This window comes from Acipenser ruthenus, chromosome 12, assembly GCF_902713425.1.
Source record: "Acipenser ruthenus chromosome 12, fAciRut3.2 maternal haplotype, whole genome shotgun sequence".
Lineage (NCBI taxonomy): Eukaryota > Metazoa > Chordata > Actinopteri > Acipenseriformes > Acipenseridae > Acipenser > Acipenser ruthenus.
Window position 1 is genome coordinate 11,063,876 of NC_081200.1, and position 27,624 is coordinate 11,091,499.

Consider the following 27,624-nt stretch of genomic DNA (forward strand, 5'->3'; position numbering starts at 1 on the left):
TAAAACGTTCAGTTTAAATTGCAGGGACCGTGGAACAACTTGGGAGTTCTTATAGTTAAAAGCTAAAGTGATTAATAATAGTTTTGGAAATTCTGATTAGTCTATTGAGAATTGGCAGTAAGAATTGTCAGAAATTATACTTCATTGCTTTAGTAACAGTAAATTCTGCACTTGGAAGAAGGCCAAAGCAGCTGATTTAAACCTGCATGATGGTTCTTTGTAAAAGGATTTGGAAGTTATCAGTGGCATCTTTTTATAAATTAATTTATGATCCGAAGAATTGAAGCTGTAGGCACATAGGATGTTTAAAAACGTGCAACGAAGACCATACTGTACAATAGATTATTTACAATGTTTGAGTTTATAGAGCTGCCAAATTACCAATAATCGTAGTTTTTTTAGCTCTATAGAGCTTCTCTTAAGGTCGTTTTGAATACCTGTATATGAAAGGTGTTGGGTGATATAAAAACAGTCTGACGAAAAAAGACTAAGACTTAATAGATCATTACTAAGACTGTTCACACTGAATCCGTTTAGAGGGTGTGGTCCGCACTCGGTATAGTTCAGAACTTTTGGTGTGAAGTGTGAACAACAAAGTCCGCTTGGGAAACAAACTGTACCGAGTCCACCTAAAGAGGTGGTCTCGGTCCATTTGGCAAACACACAGAGTCTGGTTCACTTGCTAAACCAGTTGGACTCGGTCCTTCTGCACGTGGAAGTAAACAAACAACGTCTCGGAACTGCATTAGGGTTACCAGACATCCTGGGAAAATTGAGATTGTCACAGTTTTCAGCTTTCATTTTTGTTGTCCTGGTCAGAAACAGTAATATTGTTAATCGTCCTGGTTTTGCTATTATATTATTATTATTATTGTTAATTTATTTTAAGTAAAAAACTTTATTAATATGCTCAGCAAGTTAATAGCAGAGTAATGTATTAGGTTGTATGTTCGCCCCATTCAAAAATAAAGTAAACAATCTTATGGATTATTTGATTATGTGTACACCATTTGTTTAAATGGTAATCGCTGATCTATTTTTTAAATCTGGCATTTTGGCACATCGCGCGTGGAAAGCACACATAGGGGTGTGTACTGTATGGTGAAAAAAAATAACATAATGATGCACAAAAACGTCAGTGTTCCTCAGCGATATGTCTAACACGGGTTTCGTGCTGACATTGTAACAGCAGATGTGAAACAAACCAAATGAATGTACATTATGTAATTATTACAGATACAGTATTTAATAGATGCTCTGTATATTTATATCTGCTGATTGTTTTCCAAACGTGTAGACCTGTCTATAACTGATAAAGTTCACTGAGGCTACATACACACACAAGCTAAGTGCGGTTGTGAGTTCACCTTTTGCTCTTAATACGGTTTGTATACACACACAGTTCGGTTAAAACTGCACTAGTTAATCCTTTTCAGAGCAAGTATTGAGTGCGGTTATTATTTCAGTTTGGTTAGGAGGCTGTGTGGTCCAGTGGTTAAAGAAAAGAGCTTGTAACCAGGATGTCCCCGGTTCAAATCCCACCTCAGCCACTGACTCATTGTGTGACCCTGAGCAAGTCACTTAACCTCCTTGTGCTCCGTCTTTCGGGTGAGACGTAATTGTAAGTGACTCTGCAACTGATTCATAGTTCACACACCCTAGACTCTGTAAGTCGCCTTGGATAAAGGTGTCTGCTAAATAAACATAATAATAATAATAATAATAATGCGCACTAACTGTGTGTTTGTATTACAACCGCACTAACAACTGCAGTTGGTGCTCAGTGGATTTCTTCGCAACTAATGTTCATTGTTTATCAGACATTTCTGTGTGATAAACATGGCTAATATATATATATATATAATGTGTGTGTGTGCCTAATGAGCCAAGTTGATTTTGTAATATTGATGTTTGTGCCGTTTGTAAATACGGTTGTCGAACCAAATGCAGAGTGTGTGTGTGTATGTAGCCTGAAAGAACAGCTGCAGGCAGTGCACACATTTTGCAGGATATGCCAGAATCATGTCTTTGAAAACGGCTATGAAGCTGCTTGCAAAATTAAGAGGGATTTACAGCTGGAGATGGCGAATCATAAAATTGACAACATTGGACAGCTATTCTTAAAATTGTGATTAAATGTAATTACAGTTTACTTTTCTCTAAGGACAATTGGTAGTATAGTAGGCTACATTGTTGCAGAGTAGCCTACAGTAGCTTACCGTAGGCCAATTTTTATTATAGTTTACAATGGTTTATTCTTCTATTTTGTTTAATAAACAGAAACGTAACGTCTATCTCAGCGATGTTCTCTTAAATGTGCTTTCTAAAAGTACAGTATATATAGGCTCCATATCATATAAATAAACTTGAAATTAACTTGAAACGGTGGCTTTCTGCTTCTTAACAACGTTGGTTATTAACAACTTTTGGCTGGGAACCAAAGGGTTGATTATAAGCGGTATCTACTATAGCAGTACTATCACAAGTCTGACACGGGTGGAACCCTCCATGTTTATACGTTCACTATAGGCTCTTTACTGATATCGCTACTAGCATCTGTCTAGGCATCAACAGGAAGATACCACTTTGGTCATGTCCACAAATAGTCCATCAGATTCACTTGAAATAATTGCAGTGTGAAAGCAAAAGCATTCTGGTGCGAGTACAAAAAAAAATAGTTTATTTGATATTTTTTAGTGTGAAACCCAAGTGAAGCAAAATTGCAACATTTTAGCTTGATTTTAGATTCTGAATCGGATCTTTATAAACGAACCTTTATTATTACCTCCGTCTCCAATCCCGTTCTCCACTCACCGAACACACAACCCTGACTGAATGATACGTGTCTTTATATATACTGTTGTGCTGGGATTCAATTACTAATTAATTATTCACTTGAATCCCAGCACGTGAATTCATTACGTGCAACCCCGTGCTCACATATTACATTTAACCAGCACGTGAAGTGATTTGTGCCCTCCTCGTGCCTAAATATAAATCTACATCTTTAAATCACACGTGAAACACAGACCCGTTTATATCCCGTGTACCAATCTATACACGAACATTAACACACGCACGCAACATACAACACATAACACACATATGCACACAGGGGCGGGCACATTGCCACACCAAAAAAGAGATCTAAAGAAGACCTGGTTGATGGCACAGTAGTCACAGGGTTTGTGGTTTCTTAGTTGTGGAGGATAGATTGGTACTTTCTGTGGGCTTTCTATTGTACTGCCATATCTTTCTAGTCTACTGCTGGTTCTGCATTTGTCTTCCATCTACTGTATAAGCATGTATTTTATTTTGTTTGTTTTTTTAGAAAGAAACATTCTAATGTTGTACTAGCTAGTTGGGTCAGATTAGGAATAGAAAGAACGTTGCAATTTAGATCAAGTGGGCAATTGTGTAACTTAAAGAAGGTGGTAGCATTTAAATATATATCGCCTGGACTGTCATAACATGGTTCACTGGAATGCTTAGTTTCTTGTTTTGGTAATTAATGACATTAAAATCTAGGGCTTTACTACTAGAATATTAGCCCCTTCCCAAAGTCGTATCTGCAAGGGAAATAATGGAACTGAATTGAATTACAAGTTTATTATTTGCATCAGTGATCTGATGAGATATGAATTGATGCAAGCAATACATTTATCGCAGTAAACCAAAGCTAGTATTCTCTTAAAAATGTAGACAGTGTAGAAATTACACTAACAAAATTGTATCTCTTCAAAGTAGATGTTATGGCACATAGTTTAAAACGTTTTTATAAAAATGTTATCAGAATGCTGTCAGCTAAACTGATACACAAGTCTGCTATTTGTCAATGCTGTTTACTCTAAGGTGCCATTTCCAACTCCCAACTCCCCAGTAATGTTGTTGAAGCTGACACCCTGGGATCCTTCAAGAAGCTGCTTGATGAGATTCTGGGATCAATAAGCTACTAACAACCAAACGAGCAAGATGGGCCGAATGGCCTCCTCTCGTTTGTAAACTTTCTTATGTTCTTATTTGGTTTTTTAGTTTTTTTTTTCTCAAAAATTGTGCAATGGAGTAAACAGGAACTTTGATGCTGTTGTTGTTTTATAAGTAACAAAGATGCATCATTATATAGGATATCATTATATTTAATATATAGGCCTACCTACTGAAAAGTAAGACTGTCACAAGATGAACAGCTTGTTGTGGTTTACTTTTTACTTTTTTTTAACTAGCTTCCTTGTAACTATGAACAATTAACTTGCCAAAATGGTCAATACAATTCACAAAAGTTTGAAGTAGTTTATGCAGTCTAACCATGCATTAACCCCCTTCGTTAGAGAAGCAATTTGATGTAATCGATAGGTTTCATTCACATTCTTTAGTTTACTAGTTTATAATGTGATTGCCAGTGTGGGATACAGACTTTACATGCTTCAGTAATCTTAGAATCAATATTCTTGCTTTTTACAGACACCAACACACATTCCCTGTCACTCTAAACAACACGTTTTATATTCCTTATAATGTTATGTTACACTACTTCCCAAAATTCACCGAGCATAATTCCCTTACTATGGCTACAGCGGGTCCCATAGGGACTTATCCCAGTAAGTTGAGGCCAATAGTTGAGAGGTATTAAATGCATTCTATATACCAAACCTTTTTTTAGTCGTACCATACAGGACAAATATGGTTTGTTTTCTGAGCTAACTATATATTTGTAATTGTATACATTACATTTCAATGTTTTACAGTTAATGTTACAGTTTGTCAGTTTTCTTACATATCCTTTTTAGTCTCCACATGCACTTTGATACAAATGATAAAATGATGGTAGATGCTAATAAAAAGTAATAACCCTGTGTGCTTTATTTTGGCCTTATATATATATATATATATATATATATATATATATATATATATATATATAATGTATGTGCTGTGTAAATGTGTATATTTTGGAGACTTGCTCTGCACAACACCCTTAGGCAGGCAGTCACAAGGATCTCTCTCGTTATGAAAGAATGTTTGCAGCCCTGTTTGGAAAGTACAAACTAGAGGTTTTGGACCACATACTAAGAAACACAATCCAGAAAGATATACAGTATGTCCACTAAACATGAATAAAATGCAGTGGAATGAACTCTTAAACTAGATCCATGGTTCTTCTAAAGCAGATGAAACATTTTACCACCTCCCATCTTTTTTTTTTTTTTTTTTTTTTTTTTTTTTTTTTTTTAAAAAGTGCCAGTTTTGCATGTTAAATGTGCCTCCATCTGTAAGACACTGAAATTACTCTTACTGTAGACTTCTAGTCTGTATAATGTACATGTTTTCTAATTTATTTGTAATCAAATGACTAGACTTGGAATGAAGCGTATCAGGTACCAAAAAGTGACATTTCAAAGAGATGCCTGAAGTGTAATTTTATTTAGCTGTCATTCTTCAGATTGTTAGCCTGTCTGTGTCGCTTCGATACACATTAGGGTTACTGTTTGTGCCACCAGCCCTACTTACAAATGTTATTTCAGCACATTTTTAAGCCCCTTTCACACTGGCACCTCTACCTGGGTTCAGACCCGGGTTCTGGCTACCTGGGTCACATTCCCGCGTAGTCTGAAACCGTACCTGGGTCATACCAGAGTTAACCCGGGTCCCAGCTACCCACCTCAGGATGTGGATTGACATGCTTTGACCCAGGTTGAGCGAGACAAAATGCACGACGGCAGACGAAATAACAAACAAAGCAAAGAACGTTTTTGTTTATTCTGTTAAGCCATATTTTTGTTGCTTGAGACACACCATGAACCAAATTGCAGCAGAAACGTTTGCTCTAATCAACATTTAGGCTGATGGTTCAATGATACGCGTGTTGTTTACTTGCGTCTGTCACCCAGGTCAACCCTGCTTTATCAAAAGCAATGTGAAATCGCATAGCTGACCTCCATGACACTGGGTCCTGACCCGGGTAGGTTCTGTCCCAGGTAGAGCATGCCCATGTGAAAGGGGCTTAAGATACCCATTGCCTTTTAATGTTTTTTTGACATCAGTAGGCTGTGTGTGTGTATATATATATATATATATATATATATATATATATATATATATATATATATATATATATATATATATATATATTGTGAGACAGCAGGGAGGGGGTTAAATCCTCCCTGCAGAAAACATGTGCAAATGCACATTGGTTGATGTAATTGTTTTGTTTTATTATTTAATTATCCCCTGCACCTGGTGATCATTGTAAATCAGAGCCAGGTGCAGGGTATTTAAAGAGAGCAGCCAGTCTGTTCTATGCTGTTGTATGGAAGGAGGCAGATAGTGTGCTCTGTCTCCAAGCAGTCAGACAGAAGTAAGTGCTGTGTCAAACCTGTGTGGTTTAATTAAGTTTTGGGGCAGGGAAACGGCTTAGCCGTCTTGTGTTAGTTAGGTTCCTGTGTGTGTAGTTAGTGCTCGATAAGAGCTAGGTGTTTATTTGGTTTTGTGTGTTTGATTTTTGTGTTTATTAAAAATAGCGCACCAGCGCTTAAAAATCCATTTAATTGTTCTGGGTCGTATTTTTAAAGGGGCAACGAACCCGAGTGAGTTGTGCTTTGTCACATATGGTGGAGAATGCGGGCAGAGTGTGTGGGCACCCCTACGACCCAGAAAATGGATTTTAAAGAATTGATCGCAATGATCAATCGTAACACCGCTGCTCAGAAAGAGCAGACAAAGAAGTGGAGACAGGAGTGGGGGCTACCGGATCCGGAGCCGACAGAGCTAGACCTGCTACTCCAAAAGTGGGAACAAGCAAGAGGTACCCCGCTGACTCCAGCTCCAGAGCCCAGAGGGGAGGAGCCGTCGCTTCCGGAGCCCAGAGGGGAGGAGCATGCGCTTCTGGAGCCCAGAGGGGAAGAGCCTGCGCTTCCGGAGCCCAGAGGGGAGGAGCCGCCGCTTTCAGAGCCCAGAGGGGAGGAGCCGCCGCTTCCGGAGCCCAGAGGGGAGGAGCCGCCGCTTCCGGAGCCCAGAGGGGAGGAGCCGCCGCTTCCAGAGCCCAGAGGGGAGGAGCCGCCGCTTCCAGAGCCCAGAGGGGAGGAGCCGCCGCTTCCGGAGCCCAGAGGGGAGGAGCCGCCGCTTCCGGAGCCCAGAGGGGAGGAGCCGCCGCTTCCGGAGCCCAGAGGGGAGGAGCCCAGAGGGGAGGAGGTGAAAAGCATACCTCCACCAAAGCCCCGACCACCACCCCTACAGTCCAGTTCGGCGCCGCTGCGTCCAGTCCCTCACCCCTTGCTCCTGGACACCCTGCCGGTCTTCCTGGACCTCCCTGTGCTGGACCTGGAGCCCAGGAGTCTGCAGCACTGGCCACAGCTCTGCCCCTGGTTACCTGCTCCGCTCTCCCCGAGCACCCAGACGTCGCTGGGCTGCTGCCAGACGTCGCTGTTGCTCCCCCTGTTAGCTGCTTCGCTCCCCCTGGGTGATCGGACATCACTGCGCCAGTTCCCAGGGGAAGACCTGTATCCACTGCGGCATCCTCCAGTGCCCCGGCCTACGCTTCGGTCGGCCCTGTTAGCCAGGTGGGGTCCCGTGTCGCCGGTTTGCGGTCCCTTCCTGGCAGCGCCGGAAGGACCGACCCATCCTCAAGCCCGCCCGTGGAAGAGGGCGGCAATGGACATTGCTGGACTTGAGGCTGGGTGGTCTTTTAAGGGTGGAGGGAGGTGGCCGGGGTATGGCCGGTGTCTTGAAAAGACATGGGGGGGGGATGTGTGAGACAGCAGGGAGGGGGTTAAATCCTCCCTGCAGAAAACATGTGCAAATGCACATTGGTTGATGTAATTGTTTTGTTTTATTATTTAATTATCCCCTGCACCTGGCTCTGATTTACAATGATCACCAGGTGCAGGGGATAATTAAATAATAAAACAAAACAATTACATCAACCAATGTGCATTTGCACATGTTTTCTGCAGGGAGGATTTAAAGAGAGCAGCCAGTCTGTTCTATGCTGTTGTATGGAAGGAGGCAGATAGTGTGCTCTGTCTCCAAGCAGTCAGACAGAAGTAAGTGCTGTGTCAAACCTGTGTGGTTTAATTAAGTTTTGGGGCAGGGAAACGGCTTAGCCGTCCTGTGTTAGTTAGGTTCCTGTGTGTGTAGTTAGTGCTCGATAAGAGCTAGGTGTTTATTTGGTTTTGTGTGTTTGATTTTTGTGTTTATTAAAAATAGCGCACCAGCGCTTAAAAATCCATTTAATTGTTCTGGGTCGTATTTTTAAAGGGGCAACGAACCCGAGTGAGTTGTGCTTTGTCACAATATATATATATACACATACATTTATATATACATACACACACACAATGATAGGGTTCATTTCTACCATTGATTATAGGCATCTAACAGTACTAATCAGGGGTGACATTTTCCGGTATTCACCGGAACTCTGTACTGAGACTTTTTTTTTTGTTTTTCTGCTTTTCATCTAACGCGCATGCATTCCATCCACTCTTGCACAGTTCACCAGCGTTCTATTCGAAAGCAGCCTAGTCACAGCATATGAGTAGCAGCACTTTTTTGTTGATAATTTCACCCCTGGTGATAATGAACTGTTCTGTGACTATTAGCTGTATTCACCTAACCATATCATCAGCTATTAACAAGACATTATTTATATACTCTCTCTGCAGCCACTGCTCCTTATTTCTATGAGGTGTTATTTACCTTGCACTACGCCACAGGTCATGCTTTGATTTTGTTCATGGAAAGCAGCGTCAACTTATATTTTTTAATGTTCAGTTCTGAAACTTTAAACACAATTCTTGCCATAGTGTTTGACTTTGTTGGCATGCTCAACATCCCCTGCTCATAATGCAAGTAATACTTCATGTTAAACTGTATTTATTATGTACTGGTCTTTTAAGCACAATAGTAGTTGTTGTTTATTGGATGGATAGTATATTTGTCTTACTCTATTGAACTTGAAACTAGTGCACTTTATTCCTTGTCTGAAGATAGATCAGCATATACTTTAATATGCAGCGAATCTAGGTTAAATAATACTGTCCCTGTAATGAGGTCAGCGGAGACTTGGTTAGTTAGTTGTTAAGGAAATTGGTTTCTCATGAGGACTCAAGAGCTAGTGACATGTCAGGCTGAATTGCTTCATTTTGTAAACCAAGCTTTTCATTTCTGTCTCCAAAGGAAGTGAGGGGTGTGCTTGTTTTTTTTGACAGGAATCATGTTTAAAAATACAATTCCTCACAGATGTAATTTTGCTAACACTGTAAGCCAAAGTGAAAATTAAATTGTGATTTAATGAAAGGAAAAAAAAAAATCTAGGTTGTTCTCCAAAACACACTTGGTCTGTCACTTGCTTGGAATACAATAAAACTGCAGTAGTAAGGAAGGATGTTGAATAACCTTGACTTGAGGTACTGTTAAACTAATCAAATACAATCAAAGCTACACAGTGTTTTTAGAAACTTGCTTTATCTTGTATTTTCTTATTTTAAGGAATCAAAATTAAAATGGTTTCAGGTTAAGATGTGAACACTGTAAACAGATCTTAATGGTCCCATTAAGAGAAGCTGAACGTGTGGTTCTCTTCTGTACATCGCAATCATTGACCCACACATGTGAATAAGTCAATTATCACTAGCAGCATTGCTATACATGCATGAAATAATGCCAACCTATATTTAATCCCTCAAAACACTCTATTTTAGCCCTATATGGCAGTGTTGCAGTTAACACTTTGGGGATTTGTTAGATTATTGTAGCCTGAAAAAAAGGAAAGTATGTATGTTTTTTGTCTCCCTATAGATTTCGTCTCTGTTGCATCAATCTTGGGAACTGGAATCTTAGGTAAGTGTAATGAGCAGTATAATTTAATCCCTTCTGTTTAAAAATAGAACTGTTATATTCAGTAATGTATGCTGGTAGGTAGCGGGAAACCTTCTCAAATGTATAACTATTGTTCTGGTTTAGGGTACAAGGGATATTTGAATGTTGTAAAATATATCAATTTTGTTTTGTTTTTCCTTCCATACTGTGTTGCTCTAATTTTTTTCTCCTGCCCTAATATAAAATACTGCAGCATACTTTTTTACTTGCATCTATCCATGGAGTTGTTGGGAACTCGTATGCCTCAAATTCACAGACCTTTTAAATACTTTTTTTATTCATTATTCTGACCTGAAATAAACTAAAGCCCAAAGGGTTTCTTCCTTTTATCTAAAAGCAACCACATTTAATTTTCAAGAGATTTACTTTAATGGATGTAAGTGTTAGTATTGAAAGAAAGTCTTAAAGTTGACCTTGAGATAACAATAACAAGAGTTACAATAAGAGTTTTGAAGCCACTGGATCTGGAATGCAGTTTCTACATGTATCTCTCTCATTGAAACCATTGAATATTATCCTACCTTCTGGTTACCACAGGAAGACACATTTAAATGTTGCTAATATATTTAAATACTGATTTACATAAAGTTTTAATTATTTTGATTTAAGTACAGTAGCAGGGAAGAATCTAGACAATTAAATTCAAACTTGTCATTTTAAGGTTATTTCTCATACTTTCCTATTTAACGATTTCCTCTTATAGCTGTAGTTCAGGAATGTGTTTAAAAATAAATAAATAAATAAATAAATAAACAAACCCATGTTTGGGTGATCATTGTTCTTAAAGGGAGTTTCTCCACTATCTGGAATTGATCAACTCTTTTACCAACTCCATTGGAGTATTCAGTAAGGGACAGGAGAATAGACATTGCAATACACTAAAGCGTTGCATTTTATTGACTAAACGGAAGCATTACTTTTCAGATTATGACAGAGAAAACAAGTACAGTAGTCTCCGTCTAAGAGAACACCCCTCGTGAAGCAAGTGCTCTCTAAGACGGACTTAGACACCAGACACAATATGAAGCAATAAATAAATAATTGTCATGACGCACGTGCATCAACATATGAAATTAACAGAATAAGTAAAAGAAAAGCAATAGGCAAGTGTATGTTAATAAACTATAATAATAAAGTAACAGACCAACTAATGTAAATAAACTTTAACTGTCAAACTAAGTTAACACAGCACCCCTATACACGTTGCAAAATGCAGCAGCACTATACAAGACTGCACATTTAACAGAATGGTGAAGCAATTCACCAGAATGGGAAACACCAAATTGCTCGGCGACTTGTCTGATTCAGGTTTTTTTCGAGAGTTCCAACAACTTCCAACTTTTTGTAGCAAGAGAAGCGGCAGTGCATTTCACCAGCTTTTAACATGCCATTTTGTAGCGATGAGGTGCACTCGTGGAAACAGAATACAAAACGAGTCAATGATATGACGGCAGTTCTGGAAATAAACCAATAAACCAATCAGTGTGTCTCAAGACACTCTCGCGATGACAAGTCGCTTTTGAAAAGACTGAATAAACTATTTTAACTTAAGTTTGATGATGATGAGTTATCAAATTACAAAACAGTACTGTATCCGTTGTGAACGAAACACTATCGGTGCCAAGAAGGTGTTCTTTTAAGTGAAGTTCCTGTACCTTTAGCCGGAGCATTTACAATGGGAAAAATCTGTTTCACCACAAGGATGTTCCCTTAAACAAAGTGTTCTCTTAGGAGGTGTTCATATACGCAGAGACTACTGTACTGTTAATACAGTCTGTGTACATTCATTGTCATTTTGATTCATGGGCATTGAGTTGATCTTCATGGTCAATGAGTTGATCTTAGATTTAGTAGTTCACTTAAATTACAATACTGTATTAAACTACTGAAACTAGCTGTATTGCTTTCTTCTCTTTTTCACATTTGGGTCAAAAATGAAATTCAGGTAATAGCATTGTCATGAAACAAAATAAGTTTTGAATACAGAAAATATGCTGGCATTTTAGAGTATGAATAGCTGTAGAACACAATTTAGAAAGTGCACAGCTGTTCCTGGTCAGGTAAAGAGGCACCTGTCAGCAAGGTGTACATGGTTTTCCCTAATCAAACTAAGATGGGGTGGGGTGGGGGGGGGGGGGTGATGTATATAGTTCAAGAAGTTTATTGAACTATGTACATCACTTGGAACATGGTGCCAATATTTAACTTAACTAGAAAATATTAACAGCTGCCTTTGGTATTTAAATTACAATGCATTGCTATTTATTCAACTCATTTACTGGATATGGATTTTGGCAAAGCATTTAAAAAGTAATTTGATGATACAAATGCCGTACAATCTCAAGAATGGTCATTTTTTGCTTTTCTGTAGGTCTTCCAGTCACAATTGCACATTCTGGATTGCAGCCATTTCTGGTCTCTTTTGTAATTGGTTTCTTCATGCAAGTAAGTATGCAGTGACTGCTAATTGTTATACCTATTACTATAAGTTAAAGGGCAAATTGACAATTGAAAACATTAGAACCAGGATTCTGAGGAGTGGTAGGATGCACCAAAATGTTTATATATTTAAGGAATGATGAATAAATGGACTGCGAGCCAATGCTTTAAAATGTTGTTACCTCTTGTTGTTTTTGTTAACCTCATCACTGTTCATCTTTTTATTGTGCTAAGTATATTTTCTTTTTTTATTTGCGCTAATCCATGGAAGGCAAAAAGTGCATTTACAGTGCTGTAGACAAACCGTTGTCTAGTGGTAACGTTGCTGTAGTTACGTGGTCAGATTGCAGCTGAAGTGAATTGCATTTATCCTCCAAACCAACCTTCAACATGTCATGGTTGGTTGCAGACAAGCTCGTGCCCAGGGCAGATACAGCTGGCAACACAACCAGAAACTAAGAGAACAGAGAATAGAATGAGAAAATTACTATACATATTTTTGACAAATTGTAACATGTCACCCATGTCAAGTAATTTACACCCACACCTTATATATATATATATATGTACTGGTTGCTTGCTGCACATCCATAATAAGTGACAGTGCAAGAAATAATCCATTAAGTCCAACTTGATTATAAATGGGCCATAAGTTATCTGATGAATGGAAACGACACTAGATGCATAGTATCATTAAAAATCGGGTTTTAACAACCATGGTATGCTATCAACTGTACAGTAAAGCTTAGAACGGTGCCCACTATCTAAGGTTACTGGATATTTTCTTCAAATGCATAGTCCAAAGCTTTGCTTTCAGTAGCAGGCATGTGTTCTGACTTGTTTCTGTGTAAGTTTAGATGTGCTCAGTTATGTGTTTTCTCCAGACTGTGTTGTTCTTTAATTTTCTACTGCCTAAAAATAATCCAGCTGCAAAATTTACATTTACATTTTGCATTCAGGTCTACAGTATCACGGGAGATGTTGGGAACCTCTGTGCAAACCTTTGTTTGCATTTTTACACTGAATACTCTGTGTTTTCTTTTCAGCTCATGGCTGATACAAATTCCCTGCACCATATCTCTAGATCAGGAAATCTGCACAAATCACCATAGCTGCAGCAACGCTGCAACATTGTGTTACGTCTCAGACAGAATTTGTCTCCATTCGTCAGTGTTGCTTTCTGACTTGACCATTCAGTTCAGTATTCCCTCAGGTAGTGATTTTCTTAGGTTAGCCGTGTCTGGCAGCAATGGATATTTTCCCCTTGTCTTTTTACTGTGATATCGCATTCAACACAGTCGTTTTTTATATCTGGTTAGCTCACTGGACTTGCTATTGCTCTCCCCACTAATATGTCAACCTACTATCACACTTTGTTCAAAGTCAGAGATATCTCTTCATCAAGACATGGTGTCAACCTGTGCAGTATCAGCTGTGACTTGACCTTTTATACCTGCTACCATCAGTAATTTACAAGATTAGCAATAGTTTAGCCTGCAGCTATAATGCTGAGCTATAGGTAGACAATCCCATTCCACTGACATAGATTTGCTGTCAATGTTTTAATGGCATTTAAAACATCCAAGAATAATTTCTTGACCCACAGATTGAGAATTTTGGATGGGTGCCACATTTAAACTTAAAAAGGATCACGTTTAGTTTATTACTAAAACTAGTTTGAAGAAAGTAATAGATTATCAATTAAACATTGAACAGTTATGAATAATTTGTATTTGTCTGTTTTACTTCTTTTTCTTTTTCTTTCCACTAGGCTTTGTTGATTTACCTGTTTATAGATTTACTGCAGCGGTGTCAAGTTGCTCAACTGGAGACTTTTAAGGTAATTATGTTTTTTTTGTGTTATTTTATACAAACATTTTTCAAAAGAAAAATCTTGGCATTCAAAGGTAAAACCAGTCTTTTGCTATTACATTAGTTAATCATTTGTTACCCATATTCAAATAATATCTGTTAAAGCCTTTGGCGTAAGTTATTATTGTAGCGGTACTCAGTGAAGTGTGTCTGAAATACAAAACAAATCTGAATCAATCTAAGACAGAGATTGACTGCCAGAGTCTATTGCTGGCAGACCTACACCATTATTAATTCGTATTCCTTTAATATAGTTCAGAGTTGGCTGAAGAAAAGTGTCTGGAAAAAGGCATTTATATTCTATAGATTCAAAGAGATTGGCAACTAAAACCTTTGTGCCGATTGAGCGTTTTAGATTGCTATCAAATGGTCTCTCACTTCAACTTCACTTAATGTCTGTTAAGCTTTACTTAATGGTTAATTGATTGCATACAGTGAAGAATTTCACCATTTGTTTTTTGAAACTCATTTTCCAGTTAACAGAGTTGGTCTTGGATCGTTCCATGTTATGCAGTTTGAATAATAAGAGACCTCTTTTCACGGCACAATGGTGGTAAAAAAATGTAGGGTTGTGGCTCCTCTTCCCTAAAATTAATTGGGTCTTTGGGACTTCATCTCTGATGTTTTCAGTGGCAGTCGCCATGTGTGTTTACCGTTCTATTCCAGCCAGCACGATTTTTGAGTGGGTGTGGCCATACACCACAAAAATTCCATAACATCTTTGTTGTTTATTAATATTTAACCGCATAAAAGCTATTTTATTTTAAACTATGTTAATGAGAATTGACTATATATATATATATATATATATATATATATATATATATATATATATATAATACTTTATTTTTTGGGTTTTTGCCATTTTTAAATTTAACATTTTTGTTATTTTTATTTTTTGGTTTTGTGGGTTTCTTTAATTTGAGATACATGGGTACTGTAGTGATGCAGCAATCGGGTTATTAAATAAAGTACCCCTGGGGTGAAAATTTTGGATCCAAACATAGCCCTCGACCTTCCCCTGGATAAAAGAGTAGGCCATTCAAAGTTTGGTTGCACTGGCTCCTGCGGAACAGACAGACAGACAAACTTTTGTCTGTGTGTGTGTATATGTATGTGTGTGTGTGTGTGTGTGTGTGTATATATATATATATATATATATATATATATGCAGTTTATTAATTAACTTTACGTTAAATGCATTTTCATTAATTTTATGGTCCTTAAGCTTTCAGGAACAGAAAGTATTCTCATGCAGGATGTAGGAGATCGGGACTTGGTCCTCAATACTGCAGAGGAAGAGGAGGAAACAGAAGATGCAGGTAGGATGAAGTCATACAACAAGAGATATCAATACCCTTTGCTGTTTGTTCCTTTCTATAAAAAGTAAACTGATTTATTACCAAGAAATAATAAGGGGACAAAAAAATGATAACACTGTATTAAAGTCTGATTTCCCTTTTAATCATAGCTTGTTCCTATGGAAACCAGGCTTGATATGATATATTTTGTGTTAATTGCAACAGAATACTCCTGTAAAAATTGTAGAACCTGCTGATCTGAAACAGAAGGCATTTTGTATGAGACATGATTTATTTATTTTCATGAATTGTGTACAACCAGCCTTAATGGGGGAAAAAACCCCACTTCAACAATCTAATTTCGAGTGTTGTATAATACTTTATTATTATCGGTTGTACTGTTTGGTAGAAGCACCCTTTTAAAAGTTTTCCATTAGTTTTTGATTTAAGATACACCTGAGCTTGATTTGTGCAAGTAATGGGCCACAGGAAAACTTGAAATGGCTCAAAACGCCACACTGTGGGAAACCTAAATTATTCCCTGCATTATACAATCCAAAATAAAGCATGGTAAAGCACATAGAGGTATGGCGAAATGTGATGCTTGTATACTGCAGTTAATGCATAGCCCACATGAGAGAAAAGCAGGTGAAAATTCTTAACTATTGTGCAAATCTAACTTGTTTAGTAGTAAAAAATGCAATTCTTTCTGAACTGTTTCTGTTCATTCTCTGGCATTAACAGTTCATCTGCCCATTAACAAAACCAGAAAATAACATTCTGTAATAAACATAGCAACAATGTGTTCCCTTTTTATTTGTCTGTGTTCTTGCTGTTTTCCCTGCTGTCTCATCAGTTATTTAGACGATACTTCACCATGTGAAATCTGTCATATTTCTGATGAAGAAACAGATGGTTGCAGTATTGTTTTTATTAAGAGTACCACAGGGAACATTAACAGCAAGCAACTGATATGCAGAAGTTGAATTGAAATCGGCAAATGTCAGTGATAACTAATCAGGGTCGACTGGGCTTAAAGAATGGATCCATTAACTATTTTGGACACAGGAAGGAGGGAATAGCCTGCTAATGAAGGTAAATTATCAGAATATTGCACTGTTGAAAAAATTTTATTATGAAAAGTAGTGGTATTAATTGAAGTATTTCTATAGAACTGTCATGGGTTTATCCATAGTGTTATTTTTGAGAATGAGATACAGTAAATAAATCAGAATGCGCATCCTGTACCCTCCTTGGTTTGTATAACTAAAACTCCAGAGGATACCATGTAGAATACTACTGCACGTACTGTACTGTGCACCTTCTATATAAAAAGAAACCTGCTTTCCACTTTAAAACATCTTATATTCCATTTTATATCTTAATTGGTTTAAGGATATAAATAACCTCCTGAAGGTTTTAAAAATACAGTATTTCAGCTGGATTTTAATTCAGATGAATCACAGCCCTGGCATTCCCTATTGAGAATTCAATCTACCTTCCAAAAGGCTCAACAACATTGATGCTATTAATTTTACAAAAAATATATATTTTAATTTGGATGGTAATGTTTTTCCACTTTCCATTTTTAATCTCACTTTTTCAAGTATATAAATGAAGCTTGATGGATACACTACGTACAGTGTATTTGCCATAATTGGATCATGGATAATTTCATAACATTTTGAGTAATCCTATGAACACTGCTTATTACACTAATATTTAGTCACTGTTGCACAGGTGTTTTATGCATTTCTTGGCAGAAGTTATTTTGAATAGCATTTATTGTATCACCTGTTTCAAATCTCTGCAGTGGGGGCTAGACGTGAATGGAAAATGGTTTATTTTATTTAGTTTATTAGGTGTGGTGCATGGGATTGACCTAGTCTGCCACAATTCCCAGTTCGTTTTGCTGTTTTCCTTCCCGTCAGAGAAATGATAGTAACAGGATATATAGTACCAGCAACATGCAGCTCAGACCATTAGAGAACATGGAATCCCCTTAAGCTGGAACGATATGCTGAGGGGTGTACAGTATGCTTCACACAATAAATTAACTAAATTTAGTCGTTGCCAATTATTTTTATTATTTTCTCCCAATTTGGAATGGCCAATAATTTTATTATGCTCAGCTCACCGCTACCACCCCTGCGCTGACTCGGGAGGGCGAAGACGACCACACACTGTCCTCCGAAGCGTGTGCCGTCAGCCGACCGCTTTTTTTCACACTGCGGATTCACCATGCAGCCACCCAAGAGCTACAGCGTCGGAGGACAACGCAGCTCTCGGGCAGCTTACAGGCAAGCCCGCAGGCGCCTGGCCAGACTACAGGGGTCGCTGGTGCACGGTGAGCTGAGGACACCCTGGCCGACCTAACCCTCCCTCCCCCAGGGCGCCGCTCGGCCAATTGCGCGCCGCCCCCTGGGAGCTCCCGTCCTCGGTCGGCAAAGGAATAGCCTGGACTCGAACTCGCGATGTCCAGACTATAAGGCGCATCCTGCACTCTAGGCAAGTGCTTTTACTGGATGCGCCACTCGGGAGCCCTAAAAAAGATTAAGATTTGAGGAGATTTGTCCTGTGGGATTCCCTTTGCACAGTTTTCACTGAAGGTGCTGTTTTCCTATTTTTGTGACGATCCAACATTTTATGTTTACAATCTAGATTATCAACCACATTGCACCATTTCATTTTTTTCAAACTGGATAGAGGTGCTTTAATATTTTGTCTTAATGCTGTCATTCAGTTTCCAGAAGATTTTGTATTGGCATGTAGGCTCAATTCATTGAAATGCTATGTTTCTGCTGCTGTCTCAGTGTCTGGTATTGTCTTCTGCTTCAGAGACATTTATTATGTGTATAGTGCCAGTGTTCTGTCAAAAGGTTATATCAGGTAGAATTCATACTATTTGGAGCATACATACTTGACTACAACACATGGGAGGGAGACTGTACTGTACACTGTGGTCCTACTACTTTTATTGTACGTAATGCTACCTAATACTGTAGATGAAGATTTTCTGTTACTGATGATGATGGCAACATATATATCACCTCATTAATCCAAAACAAATTTGACATTTATAATGTACTTATTATATATTTAACAGGTAAGTGAAAATTACTTATTAATTCTAGCTGGGTTCATTCATTTTCCATCACGTAATACAAGGTATAAAAACAGAATGGCTAACATGTATGTGGTGTAACTGTACAGCAGAACAGCGCCTGGTTCTTTTTATAAGTAATTCACATTTTAAAAGATGTTCTTGCAGTAGGTACAGGAGAGAACATTTTGATAATAACATGTCTCCGTTTTTACTTTACCAATTAAAATGAATTTGTTGCCTTATATTTTTTTTTCATTTATTTACACATCCTACTTCACAACTTCCAAGTGAAAAAAATATTCTAGAAATTTGTAGAAAATTAATTAAAAATAAAAACTGAAATAGCTTGGTTGGATAAGTGTCCACCCCCCTTGTAATAGCAATCCTAAATTAGCTCAGGTGTAACCAATCGCCTGCAAAATCACACACCAAGTTAAGTGGCCTCCATCTGTGTTAAATTGTAGTGATTCACATGATTTCAGGATAAATTCAGCAGTTCCTGTAGGTTCCCTCTGCTGGGTAGTGCATTTCAAAGCAAAGACTCAACAATGAGCACCAGGGTGCTTTCAAAAGAACTCCGGGACAAAGTTGTTGAAAGGCACAGATCGGGATGGGTATAAAAAAATATCAAAGCACGGTCAAGACGATTATTAAGAAGTGCAAGGTGTATGGCACCACCAAGACCCTGCCTAGATCAGGCCGTCCCTCCAAACTGGATGACCGAGCAAGAAGGACACTGATCAGAGAGGCTACCAAGAGGCCAATGGCAACTTTGCAAGAACTACAGGCTTTTATGGCCAAGACTGGTCAAAGTGTGCATGTGACAACAATATCCCAAGCACTCCAAATCTGGCCTGTATTGTAGGGTGGCAAGAAGGAAGCCATTACTCAAGAAAGCCCACCTTGAATCCCGTTTGAAGTATGCAAAAAAACACTCAGGAGATTCTGCAGCCATGTGGCAAAAAGTTTTGTGGTCTGACAAAACTAAAATGGAACTTTTTGGCCTAAATGCAAAGCGTTATGTTTTGCGCAAACCCAACACAGCACATCACCCAAAAAACACTACTGTGAAGCATGGTGGTGGCAGCATCATGTTATGGGGATGTTTCTCATCGGCAGGGACTGGAGCACTTGTCAGGATAGAAGGGACAATGAATGGAGCAAAGTACAGAGAAGTGCTTGAGGAAAACCTGCTGCCCTCTGCAAGAAAGCTGAAACTGGGACGGAAGTTCACCTTTCAGCATGACAGCGACCCAAAGCACACAGCCAAAGCTACACTGGAGTGGCTAAGGAACAAAGGTAAATGTCCTTGAGTGGCCCAGTCAGAGCCCCGACCTAAATCCAATCTTCATGACTTGAAGATTCCTGTCCATCAATGCTCCCCAAGGAACTTGACAGAGCTTTAACAGTTTTGTAAAGAATGGTCAAATATTGCCAAATCTAGGTGTGCAAAGTTGGTAGAGACCTATCACAACAGGCTTGCAGCTGTAATTGCTGCCAAAGGTGCTTCCACCAAGTATTAACTCAGGGGAGTGGAGACTTATCCAATTATGAACTTTTCAGTGTTGTGTTTTTAATATATATTTTTTTCTCAATAAAAACATTTTCCCCTTAACAGTGTGGAGTATGGTGTGTAGATAAGTGGGAAAAAAAATCCTCATTTAAATGCATGAAACTCTGAGGCACTGACACAACAAAATGTGAAAAAAGTTCAAGGGGGTGTAGACTTTCTATAGGCACTATATATGAATAAATAAATATGCATATATATATATTTTCTTCAGTACCCATACACTGCATGCTGACAGCTGGCTTATCTACCATGCCTAATGGCTGGTCACAAGGGTAAAGAAGTACTGAAACGGGCCATCATGAAAATCAAATCTGATGGGTAGTGACTGATGGCTCCTTTTTACACCTGTTACTTTGACTGGATCAAATCAACTATGTCAATCCGTAGCAGAGCTGTTATTAAAAAGAGATGACTATAGCAACCAAGAGCATTGCATTTGCTCAGCTATCCATGTATGGATCTGTATACATTCATGATAGCCAGCTGTTTTCTCTGGCCCTCGATGATAATATTAATTTTTATATGGATTTATTACATTACATGAATTATGGTGTGTGTAAGTTGGAATAGTTAATCATCCATCTATATGATTTTACTTTATACCCTATATCAATGTTTATTTGGAACAGCTGCGCTAATAAGTGGTCCATTCCCAGTACTTAATTACTGTTTCTCAACCAATCATAAAGAAGCTTGTGTTCTGTTGGGTTTAGATGTGGATGTTCATTTTTGCTAATATGGTAATGTTGATTCTCACAGCTGGTCTAAAAAACAACAAAATAATTAAAAAAAAAAAAAAAAAAAAAGGTTTTAATAACCCTTTTGAAACTTGAATCTGGAGTTTTGTGGACTGAAAGGCAGCTGCTGGTAATAATTCCACAGAAACGGGGAAAATATGTATACACAGAATGTACTTGTGTAAAAAAACAACAGGACCTATTCACAAAACGTATGGTTTAAGTTTTGTCAATATGTGACTATCAGACCTTTTTTAGGGTCCTCATTCAGACTCTTTATATTTATTCACTTTGTGTCCATCTGTCTTTCTGTACACTATATGGTGAATATGATAATTGCCTTGAAATAACACAGGTCTTCTTCAAAATGTTATCACAGCCTCTTGTCACCTGTACAGCTTTCAGATTGCATTTGGGTATAATATTTGTGATTAAACTGTTCATTTTAAACCTTTTTTTTTTACCTATACAAAACATGAGTGTTACATTAAGAGTGGTCTATGTGTGTGGGTGCTCTGCTTCTCATGTGGTAATAGGATGTAGATTGTAGGCAGTGTTTGTTTTTAAGAATTGGAGCTGATTTAATTTGATCTTTACAACTTGATTATTTACTTTCTGTGACCTTTTTATTGATTTTACCCATGGAGTTTGATCTTGCGAATCAAACATTGAAGTAAAGAATAATTACATTATTTCTATTGGGTTTAGGAACAAGTGGTTGAAAGAAATAGAAGTAAAAGTCTTGTTTAAAAGAGAGGGCATTAATTAAACCACATTGATTTTAGTTAACAAGACTGATAATTTAAATCATGTATTCAGATGATATGGTATTTCTTGAATCTGCTTGGGGCAGAGGGACATGATGATTGACGGGTGTGCCTGATGTTGCTCAGAGATGATTCTATTGATATATAAACATAAGTTAAAATGGTGTCAGGATGTGATGATTTGAAAAAAGCAAATATACCAATTGCATCTAAACAGCATATTGTTTATGATTATGAATGGATGCCAGGTAGCAGGCATTGTAACTCTGTAGCTTTACTTAAAATGTAGATATTATTTTAGTAGTGTGATGCGACAAGTGAATCCATATTATGATGTAATATAATAAAAGTACATGTAATTTTTTTTTTTATTATTATTATTTAATTAGGATTTGAGTACAGATTTGTGTATTTATAGGTTTCAGCACTTAAATTACCGTTGGGTCGTAAAACGTATTGGCGAAAGTAAAAACAACAAAAAGGTTTTAATACTCAAATAACTCATAAACTACAATGTTGATCATCCTGCTTGTTCAGTACTGTAACTTGTTCACAAAGTTTATTCAAAGCCTCCTGTCCACATCGACAATGGATAATTGCAAAGCATACGACATGGTTTATTTAGATTTCCAGAAAGCTTTTGACAAAGTCCCGCATAAAAGATTAATTCTCAAACTGAACACAGTAGGGATTCAAGGAAATGCATGCACATGGATTAGGGAGTGGTTATTATGTTTGCAGTTCTCCAGTCTGTCGGTACAACTCCTGTCTCAAGAGACTGTTGCATGATCTTAGTTAGCGGTTTGTAAATAACTTCTTTCATCTATTTGAGTACTATTGGGAGGGATTTGTTTATTTTAAGAGCTCCTAGTCCATTTAAAGGTCTGATTACACTGGGAGTGGTAGCAGAAAGCATTAAGAAGTAAACCATGCGGTTTTTCGTGTTACACTGGAAGCGGGAAACCTTGCGGTATATGTACATTAATTATCACATGTTGAGAAAAAATGAATAGATGATGAAGGATGTCAAGAAGTAAAGATTAAATATATTTGTGTAAGCTATATTTGTGTTTGTCTATTTAAAAAATGCAGCGTTTCTTCTGTGTAGCATTCTCCAGAGTGACCGTTATATTTATATTAATAAACGTTATATATTATATATACATTACATTATATTATAAAATCCTTTTTTTAACTTGCGTCTGAACTAAACAATGTATTCCGCACCATATAAAGATAGTGTGCATCACATGACTGAATTGTTTACCTGGCATGGCAAATTTTTTTATGACAATATAAATTTAAAAACCTGTAAAAAAATAAATAAATAAATAAATAAAAAAAACCTCCATGAAATACTGCAAGAAGCCCGTCATTATTGAGACCTTTTTTTTTTTTCAACTTTAAAGTGTTTTGCTTGGAGGTCTGTGGCATACAGTACGCTATACAGTGTGTTTTCTGTTGCTCTTCAAATGCTAATATTTTTACCTGACATGTCCAGTTTGGCTGCTGTGGTGTCCCAGGTGTCTTGCTTCTTTAGCGTATCCTTATAATCTGGACTGGACGCATCATAGTTGAGGGCAGTTTTTTGAAAAATCAGTCGTTCGCCATCACTGTCTCACTGTACATAGTGCAGATAACGTCACACAACAGCACTTCAGTGGATTGGTCTAGATGGAGATTTGTCTGGTTTCTATCCAGCACGGTTTTCTGCTGTGCCGCTTTTCCGTTCCGTGCTCAGTGTAATTGCACCCATTCAAAACAATAGATGCTATTTTTTTGCTCACAGTTTACTACTTACAGTGTAATCAAACCTTAACGCTTCTGCCTCTGTTATGCTAAAGTTATTTAAAACTGGATAGGAACAGGTCGACATGTTGTCTGTATCCTCCTTTGTAAAAACTTGTGAAAAGTTATTTAACATATTTGCTATTTTTTTCTCTTCATCTATGATATTGCCATTTGTATTGCCTTAGACATTTTACTTCCTCCTTGAATGTTCTTTTGCTGTTATAATATTGAGGAAAAAAAAATTGGAATTGGTTTTAGCCCCCTTGGCAATGTTCATTTCTATATCTCTTTTGGCCTTTCTAACTTCCTTTTTGACTTGCGCTTGCAGTTTCAATTACTTTTTCTGTGTATTTTGTTCTTGGTCCCTTTTAAACCCTGTGTACAGTGCCTTTTTCTCTGAATATTTTTTTTAATTGATCAGTTAAACCATTTTGGCCATTTTGTTTTAGATTTTGATTGTCGTCTTTTGGGATGTATTTGTTTTACGCCTCTAGTATTACATTTCTGAAAAATAGCCATCCTTTCTCTGGTTGTTTTCTCTATTTTATTCCAATCTACTTCCGTTAGTCTTTGTTTCATTCCTTTATAGTTTGGCTTTTTAAAATTGTAAACCTTAGCTTTAGTGGTTTACTTTTGGGGTTTTAAAAAGCACTTCAGATGTGACCATGTTGTGATCTGAGTTTGCCAATGGTTCTCTGACCTCTGCCCCTCTAGTTGGTGGCTTGACAAATTGCAATTGATTTTGGCTGTCGTGCTCCCCACCAGGTTTTCCCATTGTATATGGGGGAAGTTGAAATCCCCCATTTAGTATGGCTTCTCCTTTGCTACACACATTTCTAATGTCATTGTATAACAGATTATTTAGCTCTATCTGAATTTGCCGGTCTATAGCATGCCTTTATTATTATGCCCTTTGAATTTTTGTCCGTTATTCTGACACATATTGATTCTGCATTGTTTTTTTTTTTCCCAGATTTAACACCTGGGCTTTAAGACTATTTTTGATGTGTAGCGCTACACCCTCTGCCTCTTCTGTCCTGCCCGTCTTTCCTATACAGTGTATACCCACTAATATTATATTCGTCTCCATCACTCGGGTAACCAAGTTTCTGTAACATCTATCACATTGTAGTTACTTGTTAGTGCAGTAGCTTCAAGTTCTAACATTTTGTTTCCTAGACTTCTAGCATTTAGATAAATACTTTTCATGACTATCTTACCTGAGTTGTTGCCCTTGCTTTGATGTTGTCTCCCTTCTGTTTTTTTGTTGATTTCTCCCCCCTTCCTTTCTAGTTTTAAATGCTTCTGAACCTCCTCGAGGATCCTTTCTCCGAGTAGATTGGTTCCTTTTTATTTAAGTGCAGTCCGCCCCGCCTATATAGATATTCCTTGTTGTAGAATGTGGTCCAATGTTCAAGGAAGGTGAAGCCTTCCTGTGTGCACCACGGTTTCATCCATGCATTTAGACTATTTATTTCCAGCTGTCTGTATGGTCCTTTGCAATGTGCCGGCAGTATCCCAGAAAATACCACAGTTTTGGTCTTGTCTTTTAATTTCCTTCCTAGCTCTCTGAATTTGTTTTGCAGGGATCTTGGTCTCTCTTCCATTGTTGTTTGTATTGATGTGGACGACTACTACCTGGTCGTCTCCTGTTCGTTCTAGGAGCCTGTCCACGTTCTTTGTGATGTGCGTGACAAAGGCTCTTGGAAGGCAGCACACTGTTGTTGTAAGGGGGTCCAGACTGCGCAATGAACTTGCTGTCTTTCTCAATATGGAGTCCCAGACAACTATGACCTCCCTTTTTTTGCTGCCTGGTCAGCACCATTTATGGGGCCCTGGATGTTGTTTGTTTCATTCTCTTGATGCCGGTTTTGATCATCTAAATTTTGAAGTCGGTCAAATTTGTTTGACGTTTCGATTTTCTGGTGGTTGTGTTTGACTAAGTTTCTTTTTTTCTCTGTCTCTGCCTATCTGAACCCAGCTGTTTCGACCCTTTTCTATCTCGCTGGTGGCTTTCTGTTGGTTAGGGGTGCAAATTTCCAAGAATTTCAGGTGTGCCAGCTCCTCAAACTCCTGTTGTTCTGTCATTTCGTGCAGCTCCATTTCTAGCATACTTACTCCGTTGAAGCAAGTCCTGAATCTTGCAGCACTTTACACACTTGATTTAGCACTGCTGAGTTTTCTCGGATTTCCCACATCATGCAGGTGTGGCTTGAAGGTTATTTTAATTTTTGTAAGTTTAAGTTTAGTTTCTGCAGCTGTCGACCTGCTTTCAAACTGCTTCTAAACTGCTCTGCACTTTTCCACGAAGCACTTCTCCCACGCTGCCACTTTCCATGCTGCCGCTGTTAGAATACAATTTGGATTTAATATTAATTACTGGAGCTGGAAGACAGATGGCAAGGAGAAAGCTTTGAAGTGCACCAAATGGCAATTCTCAGAGATAACATTTTGGGGATAATATTTTCAAAGACTTACTATCTCTTTTCTTCCCTTAACTTTATGACATTATGGTTTTGTGAGTAAAACATCAAAGAGGCTTTGGTGTTACATTCACTTAAGCTAATAAAAGGAAGGTGGACCACGTGATCAATGATATATGATTGATTGATAAAAATGTACGTCAGTATGTAATTGTATTTTCTGATAGGTTAAAAAGGGGTAATGTCATAAGGGAAGCCTATATTAATCAAAAATGGTATTGTATCTTTGGACAGTCTTCAACCTGTGCTTGGGGAGGGAAGTCCCCAGCACTATTACTATGTTAATAAAAATATCTTTGCTGAAGCTGCAACTAAGTTTTTACGAATCACAATCATTTTCTACTCACGGATGCACAGAGAAAAAAAAAACAAAAAAAAAAACATTAACAAACATTGTCATATGTTAAAATTCTACAGAGCACAGTGCCTGTGGTGCTGTTATATGTAATCGGTGTGCATCCAGTGGTTTGATTTCTAGAACCTGTAGTTCAAGTTTTATTTGCTGTACTAAATTTTTTGTATTAAATAGATAGATTGGACGTATAGGACTGTGAAGAAGCAGAGCTTAGTCTACATTTGAAATCAACATTCAAAGGGCGTGTTCTGGAACTGAGATTTTTATTTCACGGTACATTGCATAAATTCTGTATTTACATAATTTATGACGGATTGATTTGGAACAGAGATTAAACATAGTGTTTGAAAGATAACATTCAAGGTCATCCTTTACCAGAGATTAGGGACCTCGTACTGACTAATCTGGGTAACGTAAATCTCAGATACATTTTCTATTATTGTTGCTGCCTCCTGTCAGCTGTGCACTATGCAGTATATATTTGAACAACACACGGTATCACTGTTTGGTTTTTAAAATTGCTATGCCCATATTTTTTTTTGGTCTTGTTGTTTTGTAATACAATTTCTAAAATAAATGCATAAAAGTACCAGTATGTATTTCTTGGAGAAAGAAAATGCATTTTACAATTAATCACAAATTGAATCATTCATCAACATTTACTTTTTTTTCTTGATTCACTGTTCATTATAATCCAGCGAATTATTGCATATCCTGGATGAGGTACAAGAGCTGTTATGAAGTTTCTATCCTCTTGTGGAATTGCAGATAAGCAATGAACAGTTTCTAATTCACTCTGTTTTTAATTTGCAGGTTTAAATTGCCAGCCTTTGCCAACATGAATTACACTTTTTGCATATATTTTTTATAGAGGTAATTAAAGCCATTTCAATTTCATAAGTTTATTTAAAATAAGAACCAGAATATTTTTTTTCTAGAAACAAAAACGGTATTATGCTAAATTGGTTGCAATGAAAGGTAATTCAACTCAACTCTGACTTTCACAAATATATTTTTTAAATGGATTTATCTCCTCATGCCATTCTGTGATTTGAAAGATCCTTTTATATTGTCAGTGACAACAGTATTTACCAGAAATAATGTAAGAACACTGTACTTGTTCAGGAAAAAGACTGTTATAACCATATGCATACTGTCAATAAGTAGCAGTTGATTGCTAAAAACAAGACAAAGAAGAAATTAGCTTGATTTCTTATTGCTAAACCTGAATCATGCAACATCTGTTGCATATCTGAACTGAGGCTTTGTAAATACTGAAAGTATATTTTTGATGAAAGCGTGACATTTGGAACCACATCCTTTT

At 37.6% G+C, this 27,624-nt stretch overlaps 1 protein-coding gene across 4 annotated transcripts in view; it reads left to right on the plus strand.

Moving 5' to 3' along the window:
• The window catches only part of LOC117416974 (uncharacterized), a 138,175-nt gene that overhangs the window by 2,948 nt on the left and 107,603 nt on the right, over positions 1-27,624 (plus strand). For all 4 annotated transcript variants that reach the window (XR_004546665.3, XR_004546667.3, XM_034028500.3 and 1 more), the window contains exons 2-5: positions 9,796-9,837; positions 12,248-12,321; positions 14,087-14,155; positions 15,416-15,509. Coding sequence is in view for 2 of the 4 variants with exons in the window: in XM_034028500.3 (XP_033884391.3) it covers positions 9,796-9,837; positions 12,248-12,321; positions 14,087-14,155; positions 15,416-15,509 (279 nt within the window). In the remaining 2 variants the exon portion in view is untranslated. The remainder of the gene's footprint in view (positions 1-9,795; positions 9,838-12,247; positions 12,322-14,086; positions 14,156-15,415; positions 15,510-27,624) is intronic.